Below are 13,145 nucleotides of genomic sequence, written 5' to 3' on the forward strand. Positions count from 1 at the left end.
TTGATTTTTGTTCCAGTCTCTATACCAAAAATAAGAATGTTAAACAAGATAATACCCAAAGTTCTCCCTCTTGTCCCCATTTTAGAACTACTGGGACAAAAACAAAACAAAACAAAAGGTTTCTTAATCAGTTAAGGATTCCAGACATATGTACAGTGCTAATAATTAATTCTGAAAATTTACAATTATTTAAAAGAAACAAATGTTCTAAGAGGAAAGTCTATGGAAAATAATTTTCTAGCATCATATAGAAATTTTCTTGCAAATTGACATGATTAGGGCACTCAAGTAACATCATTCTGTCCCCAATAAGAAAAAAAGCTTAAAATTTACATTTTGGATTTTAAAGTGCATTGTGTCAGTAACAGTTTCTTATCTGGACTTCTGGAAGTACACTCCATAAGAGCACAGACACAGTCTTAGTGTCTATCTTATTCGTTACTGTATCTCAACTGTTTAGAAGACTTTTTGGCACACGGTGGTACTCATGTTGAATGAATAAATGAATTTTACTATAATCTTTATAGTCAAATTATTTATTAAAATTAGCTGTTCAGTTTCTTAAAAACAAAAGGACATATTTTTTAATCCAAGCACTTGCAAGGAATTAATTCACACAAAATTTTGTTAGCCATTTCAAAATAATATTCATATACATAAAATAAAAATAGTACTATCCATAATGGCAACCAGGGTAAACATAACAGAAACAGGAGAAATTAATTACATAATGGATAAAGTAATGAATCCTAAACTACGCGTATGCTTGTATGTTGGCAAACAGCTTCATATTTTGAAAGTTTTCCACTCTAGTTCTACATATATTAATAAAGTTGACTAAAAATCCTTATATGAAAAGAATCAACTGCATTATAGTATGATCTTATTTAAATTTTAAAACACAAATTACATAGAGAGCCTGCCTGGCTCAAGACAGTGGAGCATGTGACTCTTGATCTCGGGGTTGTGAATTCAAGTCCCACGTCAGGGATAGAATTTGCCTTAAAAAAAACAAAAACCCTACAATGAAACATGTATCTGTATGTTTATACCTAGAAAACTTCTAGAAGGAACACTGGAGACGTGGCAAGATTAACTTTTTGCCTCCTAATTTATTCTAAGGATAGAAATTCATGGTATAACAAAATGAGTTCTTAAAAATAAAAGTCTTCTCATCTAACTATTATATCTGACACAAGGTCAACATTTTACAGAAACATTTGAAGTTTTAACAATGCATAGCATCTTTTTTTAAAAAAAAATTTTTTTAACATTTATTTATTTTTGAGACAGAGAGAGAGAGAGAGAGAGAGAGAGAGAGAGAGAGAGAGAGAGAGAGAATGAACGGGGGAGGGTCAGAGAAAGAGGGAGACACAGAATCTGAAACAGGCTCCAGGCTCTGAGCTGTCAGCACAGAGTCCGACGCGGGGCTCGAACCCACGGACCATGAGATCATGACCTGAGCCGAAGTCTGACGCTTAACCGACTGAGCCACCCAGGCGCCCCAACAATGCATAGGATCTTTAATTTGGCTACAGTCATGCAAAAACTGGGGGGGGGGGGGGGTGGAAGGCAGGAGAATAACCAAAAACAACACGCTCTACTTAAAAAAGCAGGAAGCCCTAATGTGTTCATTAGTTTAAGATTAGATATACCAATGATTTGATGGAAACTACAATACATAGAAGCTCTTAAAAATTTTACCATGTTGTCATAGTTTTTTTAAAAAGCCAATACGGGAAAGCTTCACCAGAGAAAACTATCCTTTTCAATGCATTTCAACAGTGTCTGTTAAGTTACCCAAAATCTTATATAAAGATGCCTTGAATTCAGAGCCCAAAGAAATTTTTTTTCTCTAGACAAAACTGATTTACTTTATTAGTCAATAAGAACTATACAACTTAAAATTTTGTGTCGTTGGTTGCCAGAATGCATTCAATGGTCAATAGTAATTATCATCTCTGCCCAGCTATCTGGATTTTACCTAGCTTTTTATAGCTTTTAAAAAATTAGTGAGTTGGGTAGTTCCCTTGTTCTGGTTCTGTTGGTAACCCATCCTAATTATTTTTGGAGGGCACAGTATAGAAACAACTCTTCCCCACCCACACACATACACGTAGTACAACACATTAATCAGAAGTGTGAAATGAAATACGAAATAAATTTACATAGCATATCACAAATATTTTCCCTTTTAAAATAATTTAGATCTCAAACAATAAAGCATGGATTACATTATGGCTTCTAAAAGTACTGGTGATGGGTACTGAGGAGGGCACCTGTTGGGATGAGCACTGGGTGTTGTATGGAAACCAATCTGACAATAAATTTCATATTAAAAAAATAAATAAATAAAGTACTAATGTGATAAGATTACCAGTTTATCGGCAGGGTGCTTGCAACTGAAAAGTAAACTATAAACCTAGAAGCAGCTTTACAGAAACTAGAGTAAAGATGCTTCAGTAAGGTGAAAGCACACAGTGCAGCAATGGACTCTTTTTTTTTTTTTTGGAATGACCATTTCTAAATTACCCAATTTAGCTGACAAATATTTACTGAATATCCACTAAGTGCAAAGATCCCCTGCTCCTGTATAGATTCTCATCTGGTGGAGGATACAGACAATAAACAATTATCACCCAAATAAACGTAAAATTACACTTACAAGAAGTTTTTAAATTTTAAAAATATTTTTGAAAGCAAGCGTGTGCACATGTGCGAGGGGGAGGGGCGGAGAGAGAGGGAGACACAGAATCTGAAGCAGGCTCCAGGCTCTGAGTTGTCAGCATGGAGCCCGACGCAGAGCTCAAACTCCCAAACCGGGAGACCATGACCCAAGCTGGAGTCAGACGCTTAACCAACGGAGCCACCCAGGTGCCCCAAACTTGTAAGAAATTTTTATTAAATACAAGAAAAATAAAAATTTAAAGTAATTGTTAAGACACGGGTGGAATCTGAGGCAAACTAAGAATACACATGTACTCAATGATGGTGTTACCTGGACTGTTGTCTCTTGCTGTCATCTGCATAAGGAGTGCCATCTGCTTCCGCTCAGAGAGTGGATAACCAAAAAGAATGCTAACTGGCGTGGACTTCTTATTTCCAGCTTCCTTTTTTGTTTTCTTCTTTTCTGGACCTTCTTTCTCTGGAATTATTAACAAATATGTAAGAATCTGAAACAAATGCAAGTACTGAAAAGCAAAACATAAGAAAACTTTTAAAAAACAGATGCTATACATGTATTTGAGAAACATAAACTAGTAATAGGCTAACAAAAGAACACTAGACTTTTATTGTATTATATGAGCAATTTTCCTCCTGAATGCTTTGAAAAAATATATATTAATTCTGTTTTCTGAAAATTAAGATTTGGAAATTTATTCCTAGTATAATTTGTATTTTAACAATTTGTTCTTTTAAAATTAAACTTCCTCAACAACACTTCAAACATTCCTTAGTATCACATCTTTGAAGCTTCTCTTCATTCATTATAGTTTTATTCTTCTTAATTACTGCTGTCCTTATTAGCAATGTTCCTTCAAATTACTTCCCTAATTCCACTGATGATTTGCATAATCTAATGAGATAAGTATTTAAGACAAGTCTCATCACACGAAGTAATTACTGAAAAACAGCATCAGATCACCTTATCCCAGACACAGGATAGCTGAACATGGAATGATCCTGATCAAAGTTAAAAATGAGCAAATTAAAGATTCTGCATGTGTGTGGGTATGTGGGGGTGGTTAACAGAGATTGTGCAAAGATCCAAAATGTCTAAGCATTTTTTTCAAAGAGATTTGATCCATCATAAAGCCAGTTCTCAGGTTGAGCTACTTGGGAAATCCTTTGGCAATGCAGCCAGCATTCCCCATCAAGTGCCAGGAACTTCAGGTGGAACTGGATTCTGTAAGTCCGAGAGATACAGATAGCTGTTCTAGGACTTCTCTGGGAGATAATTCAGGTGTGAGTTAATGTCTGCTTATTAAGTGTCTAGGCATCTTATTTCTTGGGAAATCCTATACAAATTATCTGAGAATTATTGATCGGGGATTGAGGGTCCCTGCAAAGGTGGACTAACAAAGATAAATAAGTAAATTTCAAAAATAAACATAGAACACAGCAAAAATGGAAGAAGGGAAGGTTTAGTAGTAAATATTGCATTTTTTTTTCCCTAGGCAGATGTGGCCAACAGATAGACTATTCCAGGTGATAAGCATTTATTAATCTAGCAAGTTTCAAGAAACTAGTTATAATTTGATATTATTTAAATATTGTTAAATATATAATCATTTAAGGCATAAGAACTTAAAAGTAGTAATTCTTGCAGCGAGCCACTTATTTAATTAGGATACAATGGTTGGCATCCTAATGGCCTAGAAAAATTAAGAGATCAGAACATTTAAACTCTGCTGCCCAGAAATCACTCAAAATTCAATAGCTCCTAAAATGTCCATCGTGTTGATACTTAATTTTACACAACAAAAACAAAAAACTTCAAGATTTACTTAAGTCAGCCTTTATTAATAGTTCTAAATATTGTTTATTTTCCTGTTTCTTATTTTATTATTAATGGTCCACTTTAGTATAAATCCAGTTTCAGCACAGTGTCTCATCTAACTTACTAAATTTATTATAAAGCCCTTACAGGTTTTTAAGAGAAGCCCATTTTTTTTCCAAAACATATACTTTCTTCTAATAATATTCTGTATGCTTCTGTTCTCTCATATTTAATGAGGAACCATAATTATTGTTTTAATGATTTTCTGCCTAAATAACAAATCTTTAAATATAACGAATGTACTTTTCTAAAATTAAAATATTTAATACTGTAAAATTTTATAAAAAGGAGAAAAGTTTTTTTTAAAAAGAAGTGACATCTAGTAATTGGAGGAAACAAAATGAAGAAAATGTACAGAGAATCTCTCTTTAAAATATTTTCTTAAATTTTGGGGAAATTTTCGTACTTTCTCATTTACAAAACAATGAATTTTCTGCTTCTCATTACATTTCATGCAATGTTTTAAAAAGAATATGCTCTCAAGCGATACATTAAGCAAAAATTCAAATTAAATACTAGCATCCAATCTGAACTCTGTTTTTCTTTAATTGAGTTTACCTTAGTCATTTGTCTGAGTTCATGCTTTACATAAGATAGGAAAAGAAGGTAAGTAAACAGATGCTGGGTGTAAGATAGCTAGATTAATACCATTCTTCAAAATTGTGTTAGATTAGTATGTCCCAAAGTGTGCTTTCTCAAGTGTAAAGCATTCAACAAAACTTTTGACTATGTGGGATCTATACTGTGAAGAACTTATTTCCTGACCGGTCATAAGTAAAAAATGATCACGTGTATTTGAGAAAGTTAGGTACTTCTCAAGTTTGACAACTGAACTATTGTCCAAAAAATGGGTCAGAATTTTAAAATTTACACAGAGGAATACTGACACGTGCTCATTTAGCACAGTCTCCTCTAGAACTGAAATTCCACTCGACCACTCTAGAGATTTTTAAAAAAAAATCCAAGTGATTTACTTAAGACTAAAGAAAAACAGAGAAATAGATTATCCACAATCCAACATTCTTTATTTCAAGGTTCAGAAGATCTTTAGAAATACAGAGATGTCTCAGTCTTATAATCTCAAAAATGAATGCCTTCTTTTCAGGACTTGTCAGAATAAACAAAAAGCTCAATACAGTCACATCCCAATTAAGTGTAGGGTATATCAAGAAGAAGAAACAAATTTCTTTCTTGGGGAACTGGCTCATAAACCAACCAGCCTCTCAAAAACTAAAGAATATGATACTTCCCCACAAAGCAGTCACTGGGGAAGGAATGGAGCAATGGAGCTGCAACTCCATTAATTCAGATGAATATAACTAAATCAATCACATTTGGAATGCACTTCAAGTCTGAGAAAAAAATGTTGCCATTGCTCTCTGGTTCTAAAGCATCTACAAGAATTTCTAAAATGTAGGTGCTTATTATCTTTTGATTTCCAGCAATACTACTCAGATCATGGATAGTTTCATCCCATATACCTCTTTCAGGTATACCCAGGCCCTGAGGAGTCCTGTTTTAGAAATGTACACCCAACTCCACAGTAAGCGTGGGCTTTTTAAATTTAATGCTGATTGTAAACATGTCCTTTACCCCCGAATTTTGATAATCAAGTACTAACTTATCAGCTCAGTCAGTACCCTTCAGGATAATTTTAAGAGTAATATTTGGCTCTACACCTCCCTCACAAATTTATAAAATATAAAATATACCAGAAACAGAAGGTTTATTTCAGCTTTTATTAGCTAAATGTCACATGCTGAAAACTGGACACTTGGACACCCAGGGACTAAACAATATTTTATATTATAAAAAAATTAAGAGATAAAAATATAAGCCCATTAAAAAAAAAAAGGACAATCAAAACACTTAACTAGTTAGTTTTCACATAAGATAGCACTTATACATTCTCCTCTATTCTATCTGGAGCAATTATGAAGCCTAACCTGGTGCCATAGCCAAATAAAGCAGTTCCAACACAGTTCATGGTAATGGCATTTCTCCAGGAAAGCTGTTGTTTTAATCCACTGTTAAATTCAACATGGGCAGCAAAGTCAATAGGCTAAAGACAGTTCAACCAAAAACTAAAAAAAAATTTTTTTTTAAAAAACAATGCATGATTAAATAGTAAGATGACACTATCAAAACCAGTACATATGGTGTATATCTTATAAAGAGTATAGAGCAAAAGAGACCAAGGACCTTGAGCATCTTCCCATAGGAATTGCTGCACTGCACAACTCCAAGGGGCTGAATTTTATACTGGTTTCTATGTGAACGGTAGCCCCATGTTGTGCTGTGCAACTACTGAGTAGTGGTACATAGTAGTCCTGCTTAAAATGTTCATAAATAGCACATGTTGGATATGATGCACCAGACACCTCAAACAAAAACTGGAAAATTCAGTGTCACTCATGTAGTTCACTTATTCAACCAACGATACTTATATACTGGTTTGAAAGGAAGTTATAGTACAACAATTACTTGTAAATGTGACAGAAACCACTGGCTAAACAGGTGCCCCTGATAATCTAATTACCTGAGTATGTCCTGTAAGAAGATATAAGTCTCTCCCCCCAATTTTCACTTGTATGTCCTGGATCTGAATCTACAGAATAAGAAGAGACAGAAGAAAAGAAAAAAAGCACACGAAGGGAAATGCAGAATTCAACAAACCAACATTTTTCAAAAGACCACTAGTTTAGTCAATGATCTATCACTGTTTTTCCAAAAGATTATTTTTAAGGTAAAGCCAAAAGCACATTTAAAACACAGGTTTGGCTGAAGATTTCAATTTGGCCAAGACTTCAGTTTTTTTCAATTGGACTCTTAAAGCTGAGAAAGACAACCATGCAGTTTGCAGTAATAGATACTACTGATGCTATTTATTAAAAGAGATCTCCTTTGAAGCTTTATTTTTTCCAATCTCTGAATAATGATAAAAGAGGCAGTCCTCTATCACTGTCTTTCTGTTTAGAATTTGTCTTTAGAAAACTTGAATAAAGGACCTCAATAATCCTTTTTGTTCTATGAATGCCAAACTACTCAGAAAACAATGGAACACTATGGACTGCAGTATCATTCTAGACCACAGACTTTTCTATAAATTATACGCATTTCAAATGGTATGAATTACTACACTGCCCACTATATAAGACGTCTTAGAAAGAAAGCAGCCTAAAATCAAAACAAAGTTTATCAGCTAAGATAAGAATATGGAATTCGGCCTAGCAATTCATGACAAGTAAAAATATCACCAACTGACTTTTGGCAATATGGCCAGAGCAGATATTTTTACTTATAAACAACATGCCATTTTAACTCACAATATTATTTTGATCTTCATATACTCAATTTATTGACACTTTTCTTTCCAGAATCATTATTATTATTCATGAGTTCAGTTAGGTATAAAGAAGCAAGTGTTGGGGTAAAAAAAAAAAAAAAAAGAAACCAATTTAGAGAACAAGTAAAACATAGTATTTGAAACTTTTAAAGATAAGCCAAAAAGTTTAGTGTTGAGGAAGGCTCACTCAACTGAAAGGAAAATAACTGATAAAATAACATTTAGACCAATTCTAAACTAAGTGGGTAAATGGATTCAATGACAAGTTTTTAATGAAGACTTATATTTCTAAACTGAACATATAAAGTTAGCAACTAGAAAAATTCCATGAAGAATATCTGACATGCCATTTAAAGACAAGCAAAAATGGGCTCCATATACTGCAAAGAAAAGAAAAAGCAGGAACCGATAAGTTGTGCCAACAAGTTGAATTAAATGAATTACTAAAAGCAGATCATATTTTTGCAACAGATTAAAGCATAGTGAATAAACTAAAATTTCACTTATATTCATTAATATAAGGAAGTGGCAGAAGTTTACTGAAATCTACCTTTGGCAATAAATTAATCCACCCTGACTCCACACACCCTTTGGCTTTTACTCAAATAAGTATGTTTATATTTGGTGCATCTAAATGTGTATTCTATAAGGATTTAATTCAGGAGCTGAATTTTTAAGAGCTTCCATATCTTGTCCCTTAACTCACCCACTTCTGTGCTATACTGAGACTAGGGTTACCTAGGAGGTTTCTGTAGAACACTGAGTGCCAAGCAGAGTAATTATCCCTCCCTGATATGTTCTCTGTAAGCAAGGTAAGACAAACAATAGTTGTATTTTAAAAGCCATCTTTTTAGTTAATATTCTGTTTCGGGTTGCAAGAGAATAAGAGAAAAAATCAAGAATGACTAAAAAGGTTTGCACTATATGTTTGAAAATTTTTAAAGTAAAAGTTTCAAAGATGGGGGAGGGACAAAAGAAAATCTGTAATAAATAATATCCATGAAAATCATCAAAAGGTGATCATCCTTATTAGGCAAAGCACTGATTTTATCAGCTACTCTAACGTTGTTACCAGAAAAATTCTTTTTGTTTTCTTTTTTAAAAAGTTCCTCTCTCCAAATTTGCTTGAGTCATATTAAACAGGGTAAATCCTTCAACGGCATCAGGAAAATAGAACTTCTAAGGCTGGCTGGCAGAGAAGATTTAGTTTAAAACATCTGAACATGCTTCACAACTGCCACCATGGACTTTGGGAAGAGGTCATACTGTGTCTCTTTGGATTTTCTCATGCTGCATTATCTACATATGCCAAAAGAAAAAAATTAGTAAATAAATAATGAAAACAAAGATTTTTAAAAAGTGAAGGACACGGTATCTTTCTACTTATTTAAACATACAAACTAAATATAATGAAGTACCACTGATTTACTTCTATAGGACATTAGATCTATCAAACCTAAAGAAAAACGTACCCCAATGTTATTTGAGGTTAAAGAACATTCATATACTGCTGGTGGCTTTGTAACTAGGTATAATTATTTAGGAGAAACATCACAGAAGTATTTAATCCTTAATCCTGTAACCCTACTCCTGGGAATGTGTAAGAAAGAATTCAGGGTATAATAAAAATACAATATGCAAAGATGCTCATGGTGACATTAATCGTAACAAAATAACTGCATGTTTAGTTTGAAGGCCAACAAGAGACCTCTCATGTGTACTCTCAAGACAGCTGTTTATTAGTATTTTCATATCAAGGGATTGTGGCTTTCCCTTGGATGCCATTAGACTGGGAAAACAAAGAAGTATGATTTTTTGACTGATAGTGCAGTCACTAATAAACTAATAAAGTTCACTTAGGTACAAAAAATAACTATTTGAGATAACAGTTTTTAGTTATTAATTACTATACTAAAACCTATATACAGTGTCAGTGTTGAAAGATGCCTACCCAATATTCATTTTCCCCTTCTTAACAAAAGGACCCAGTTTTGATTAGGGTGACAATACAGCCAACTGAAAGTAGTTAACTTTCCAGACTCCCTTGTAACTAAGGCAGACTAACCAATGAGATGCAGGCAGAAGTTTCTAGGGAGATTGTTTCATCAATAAAAAGGCAAAGACTCACTGGAAAAAAGATACTTTGTCGTTGGGTCCTCCCTCTCGTACTTTCTGCCAGGAGGAGGCAGAAGATATTCTGTGAGTTTACAACAAAATGCTTAAGGACAAAGCCCACGTATGACTTAAGGGTGAGCACAGAATGATGAAAACATCCCAGTCCCTGATGGCGTTACTGAACTACTGTAACAACCCTAGACTACTGATACCTCCTGGACTTATTACAGTAGATGAAAAAAAATCTCAATCTATTTTAAGCCAGTGTTTGTCGGTTTTGTTTTAATTAACATACATAAACTGATTTTACACACTATGTCAATGAAAGATTACAATTCTCTGAAGCTGGCATTACATGTACTTTTTTACAGATGAGAAAATTGGGAGTTATAAAGGCCTCAAATTTTTTTTGGCCAGGACAAGTAGGGAGCTGAGTAGGGACACAACACTGATCTGTCAGACTCCAAAGCCCCTGATAATAAACACTATGCTATGATTTACCTCTACTGTAACTACAATTAACTTATCCTGCCAGGATTCTAGACAAGGAGAGACTGAAAATAAAAGCTAAAAATAAGTGACAAAGCAAGCTATAGGTATAAGGAATAATTTGTCTTCTTGTCACTCTATATATTCATCTCCTAACATTTCATGAGACAAAATTTATGGGAATTCTCTAATAGGATAGGACAATGTGGGATACTGAAATGATATAAGCAGATATACTGGAAATTTGCTGAAATAAATAGTATTATGACACATCTGTAAGGACCCACTGGCATGACTTCAAATTATGCTGTAACGTTCCCCCAAATTTTGTCTAGTTAAGCAATTACTTTTTAAAAGTGTTATCTTTTAAAAAATTAATAAATATTAAATAATTCAGAGTTATAAAGCTTAAGACACACTAGGGTATCTCAAAATGAAGACTAAGAATGATTCATCCAGTTGATAGCAGTATCTCTGATTTGGCAGATCATTGAGTCTTCCTTGAAAAGTATGAATATCTATTTAAAAAAGTAATTGGGGTGCCTGGGTGGCTTACTTGGTTAAGCGTCTGACTTTGGCTCAGGTCATGATCTCATGGTTCATGAGCTCGAGCCCCACTTTGAGCTCTGCACTGACCTGCAGAGCCTGCTTGGAATTCTCTCTCCCTTCTTCCACTCGCTCGCATGTGCATACACATGCATGCGCAGAAGTCTCAAAATAAATAAACTTAAAAAAAAATTTTTAAGAAACTGTTTTACAGAAATAATTATGCTCATTATTTTAAAAATTCAAGTCCTACAAAAAACAAAGAAAGTAAAAAGTCATTCAAAATCTTGGAAACAGAATGTTAACATTTAGTAGCCATCATTCCAAGCATCTCTCTAAATATATATAAAGAGAAAGGAACTGGGGTGTATGTGTGTGTGTTAATTTACATACAAACAAAAATATCACATATACGTTACTATTTTAAAATAAAAAGCTGAAAGATTTTATTTTAATCCAACATAAAAAGAAGAGGAACTAGGGTTCCTGGCTGGCTACTCTTGACCTCAGGGTCATGAGTTCAAGCGCCACACTGGGTTCAGAGCTTAAAGAAAAAAAAAAAAAAAAAGAAGAAGAGGAAAAACTCAAGGAATTGCTTCTTTTCTACAAGAGAGATCATACACTAAAATATAAATACATTATATGTAAACATATATGAAAGAATTTTAAATAAAGATTAAAAAGTTGAAGTAAATATTTTTAAAAACTATGTATTTCAGTTGTAGACAATATCAGTTATTCCTTTGCATTAAGAGATGAGCTAAGTAACATTATTAACATTCTGTCCTTATTCCCAATCTTTTATTATTATCCCCACTCTTTTATTTAACCTAAGTCAGGGTTAAAATATTTACATTTCTGTTCTGGGCCCATAATATAGTAGCTAGGTTTGGCTTAGTTCTACAACTAAACAGTCTTTTATATTTAAACAATTTTATCTTTCAAAACGTGTGTTAATATATGCCCTGTGTGCACATACATACAAATATAAATATACACAATGTGGCTTTTAATGCAAACAGTACATATTATTTCATAACCTATTTTTAAAATTTGAATGCTATGAGCATCTTTTTACTTCATGTATTCTTCCACAATGTTATTTTTAAGAGTAAAAATCATATTGCTTCATTGGATTTACCAAAATTGAACAAATTCTCTACAACTTAACATTTTCCTGGGGTTATTTTTGCTCTTCTAAGTTAAGTAGAGATACACATACCTTAAGATAATTTTCACTATCATCAATAATTACTTATATAAATTCCAAATTAAAGAATAAGTCAAATGTTAACAACCTTTTAGTTTTGGATAAATGTTTTCATATTTACCTCCAACAATATATTCTTTTAATTTAGACCAACTAAAGCAAGTTCCTATTTCTGGCCAGTGACCACCTGGTACAATTTAGGCCAACGATTTTGTCAATTGTTCTATATTGTATTTCTTTGATTACTATTGATATTTTTTATTAAAAAATTTTTTTAATGTTTATTTATTTGGAGAGAGAGGCAGAGGCTCCATTAGTGCGGGGCTTGCTTGGGATTCGCTCTCACCCTTTCTCTCTGCCCTTCCCCTGCTCATGCACTTGCTCTCTCTCTCAAAATAAATAAATATTTTTTAAAAATTTAAGAACATGAACAAAGCACAAAATTTCTTCATCACTGCAAAAAAACACCCCACAATTTTCAAGGCTTAAAAATGTCATGTTTAAGAACAACTTCTAATTCAAGCTAAGACAGACAGCAAAATAAATACACAAAACGAGACCTACCTACTAAAAACATATGAAAAAATTTAAGTACTTTCTAAAGCTATCTTAGCACAGGGCATTTCAAGTATGTTCAGATTCCACAGTCAAGATTATTTCTAAAGTGATGATTAAGATGGCCAGAAAGATATTACATAAACTCAGAATGGGACAGTAACTCTGTGAGTGAAGCTGAAACGTTAAGAACAGTTCATTATTAATATTTCATGCAAGGGATAAAATAATTATGATAAACACATAACAGTCAAGTTTATATTAGTTTCAAGAAATGATCAGTTCAGAGCTAACAAAATCTAATAGTTTATTAGATTGTGGTA

General features: G+C 33.2%; 1 protein-coding gene across 1 annotated transcript in view; it reads right to left on the reverse strand.

Annotated features, from left to right (window-relative positions):
• The window catches only part of ANKRD12 (ankyrin repeat domain 12), a 126,749-nt gene that overhangs the window by 66,382 nt on the left and 47,222 nt on the right, over positions 1-13,145 (reverse strand). Inside the window, 2 exon segments of the mRNA XM_042961950.1 lie at positions 2,999-3,145; positions 7,101-7,169. Coding sequence (XP_042817884.1) covers positions 2,999-3,145; positions 7,101-7,169 — 216 coding nt within the window.

The sequence above is a fragment of the Panthera tigris genome, chromosome D3 (assembly GCF_018350195.1).
Source record: "Panthera tigris isolate Pti1 chromosome D3, P.tigris_Pti1_mat1.1, whole genome shotgun sequence".
NCBI lineage: Eukaryota > Metazoa > Chordata > Mammalia > Carnivora > Felidae > Panthera > Panthera tigris.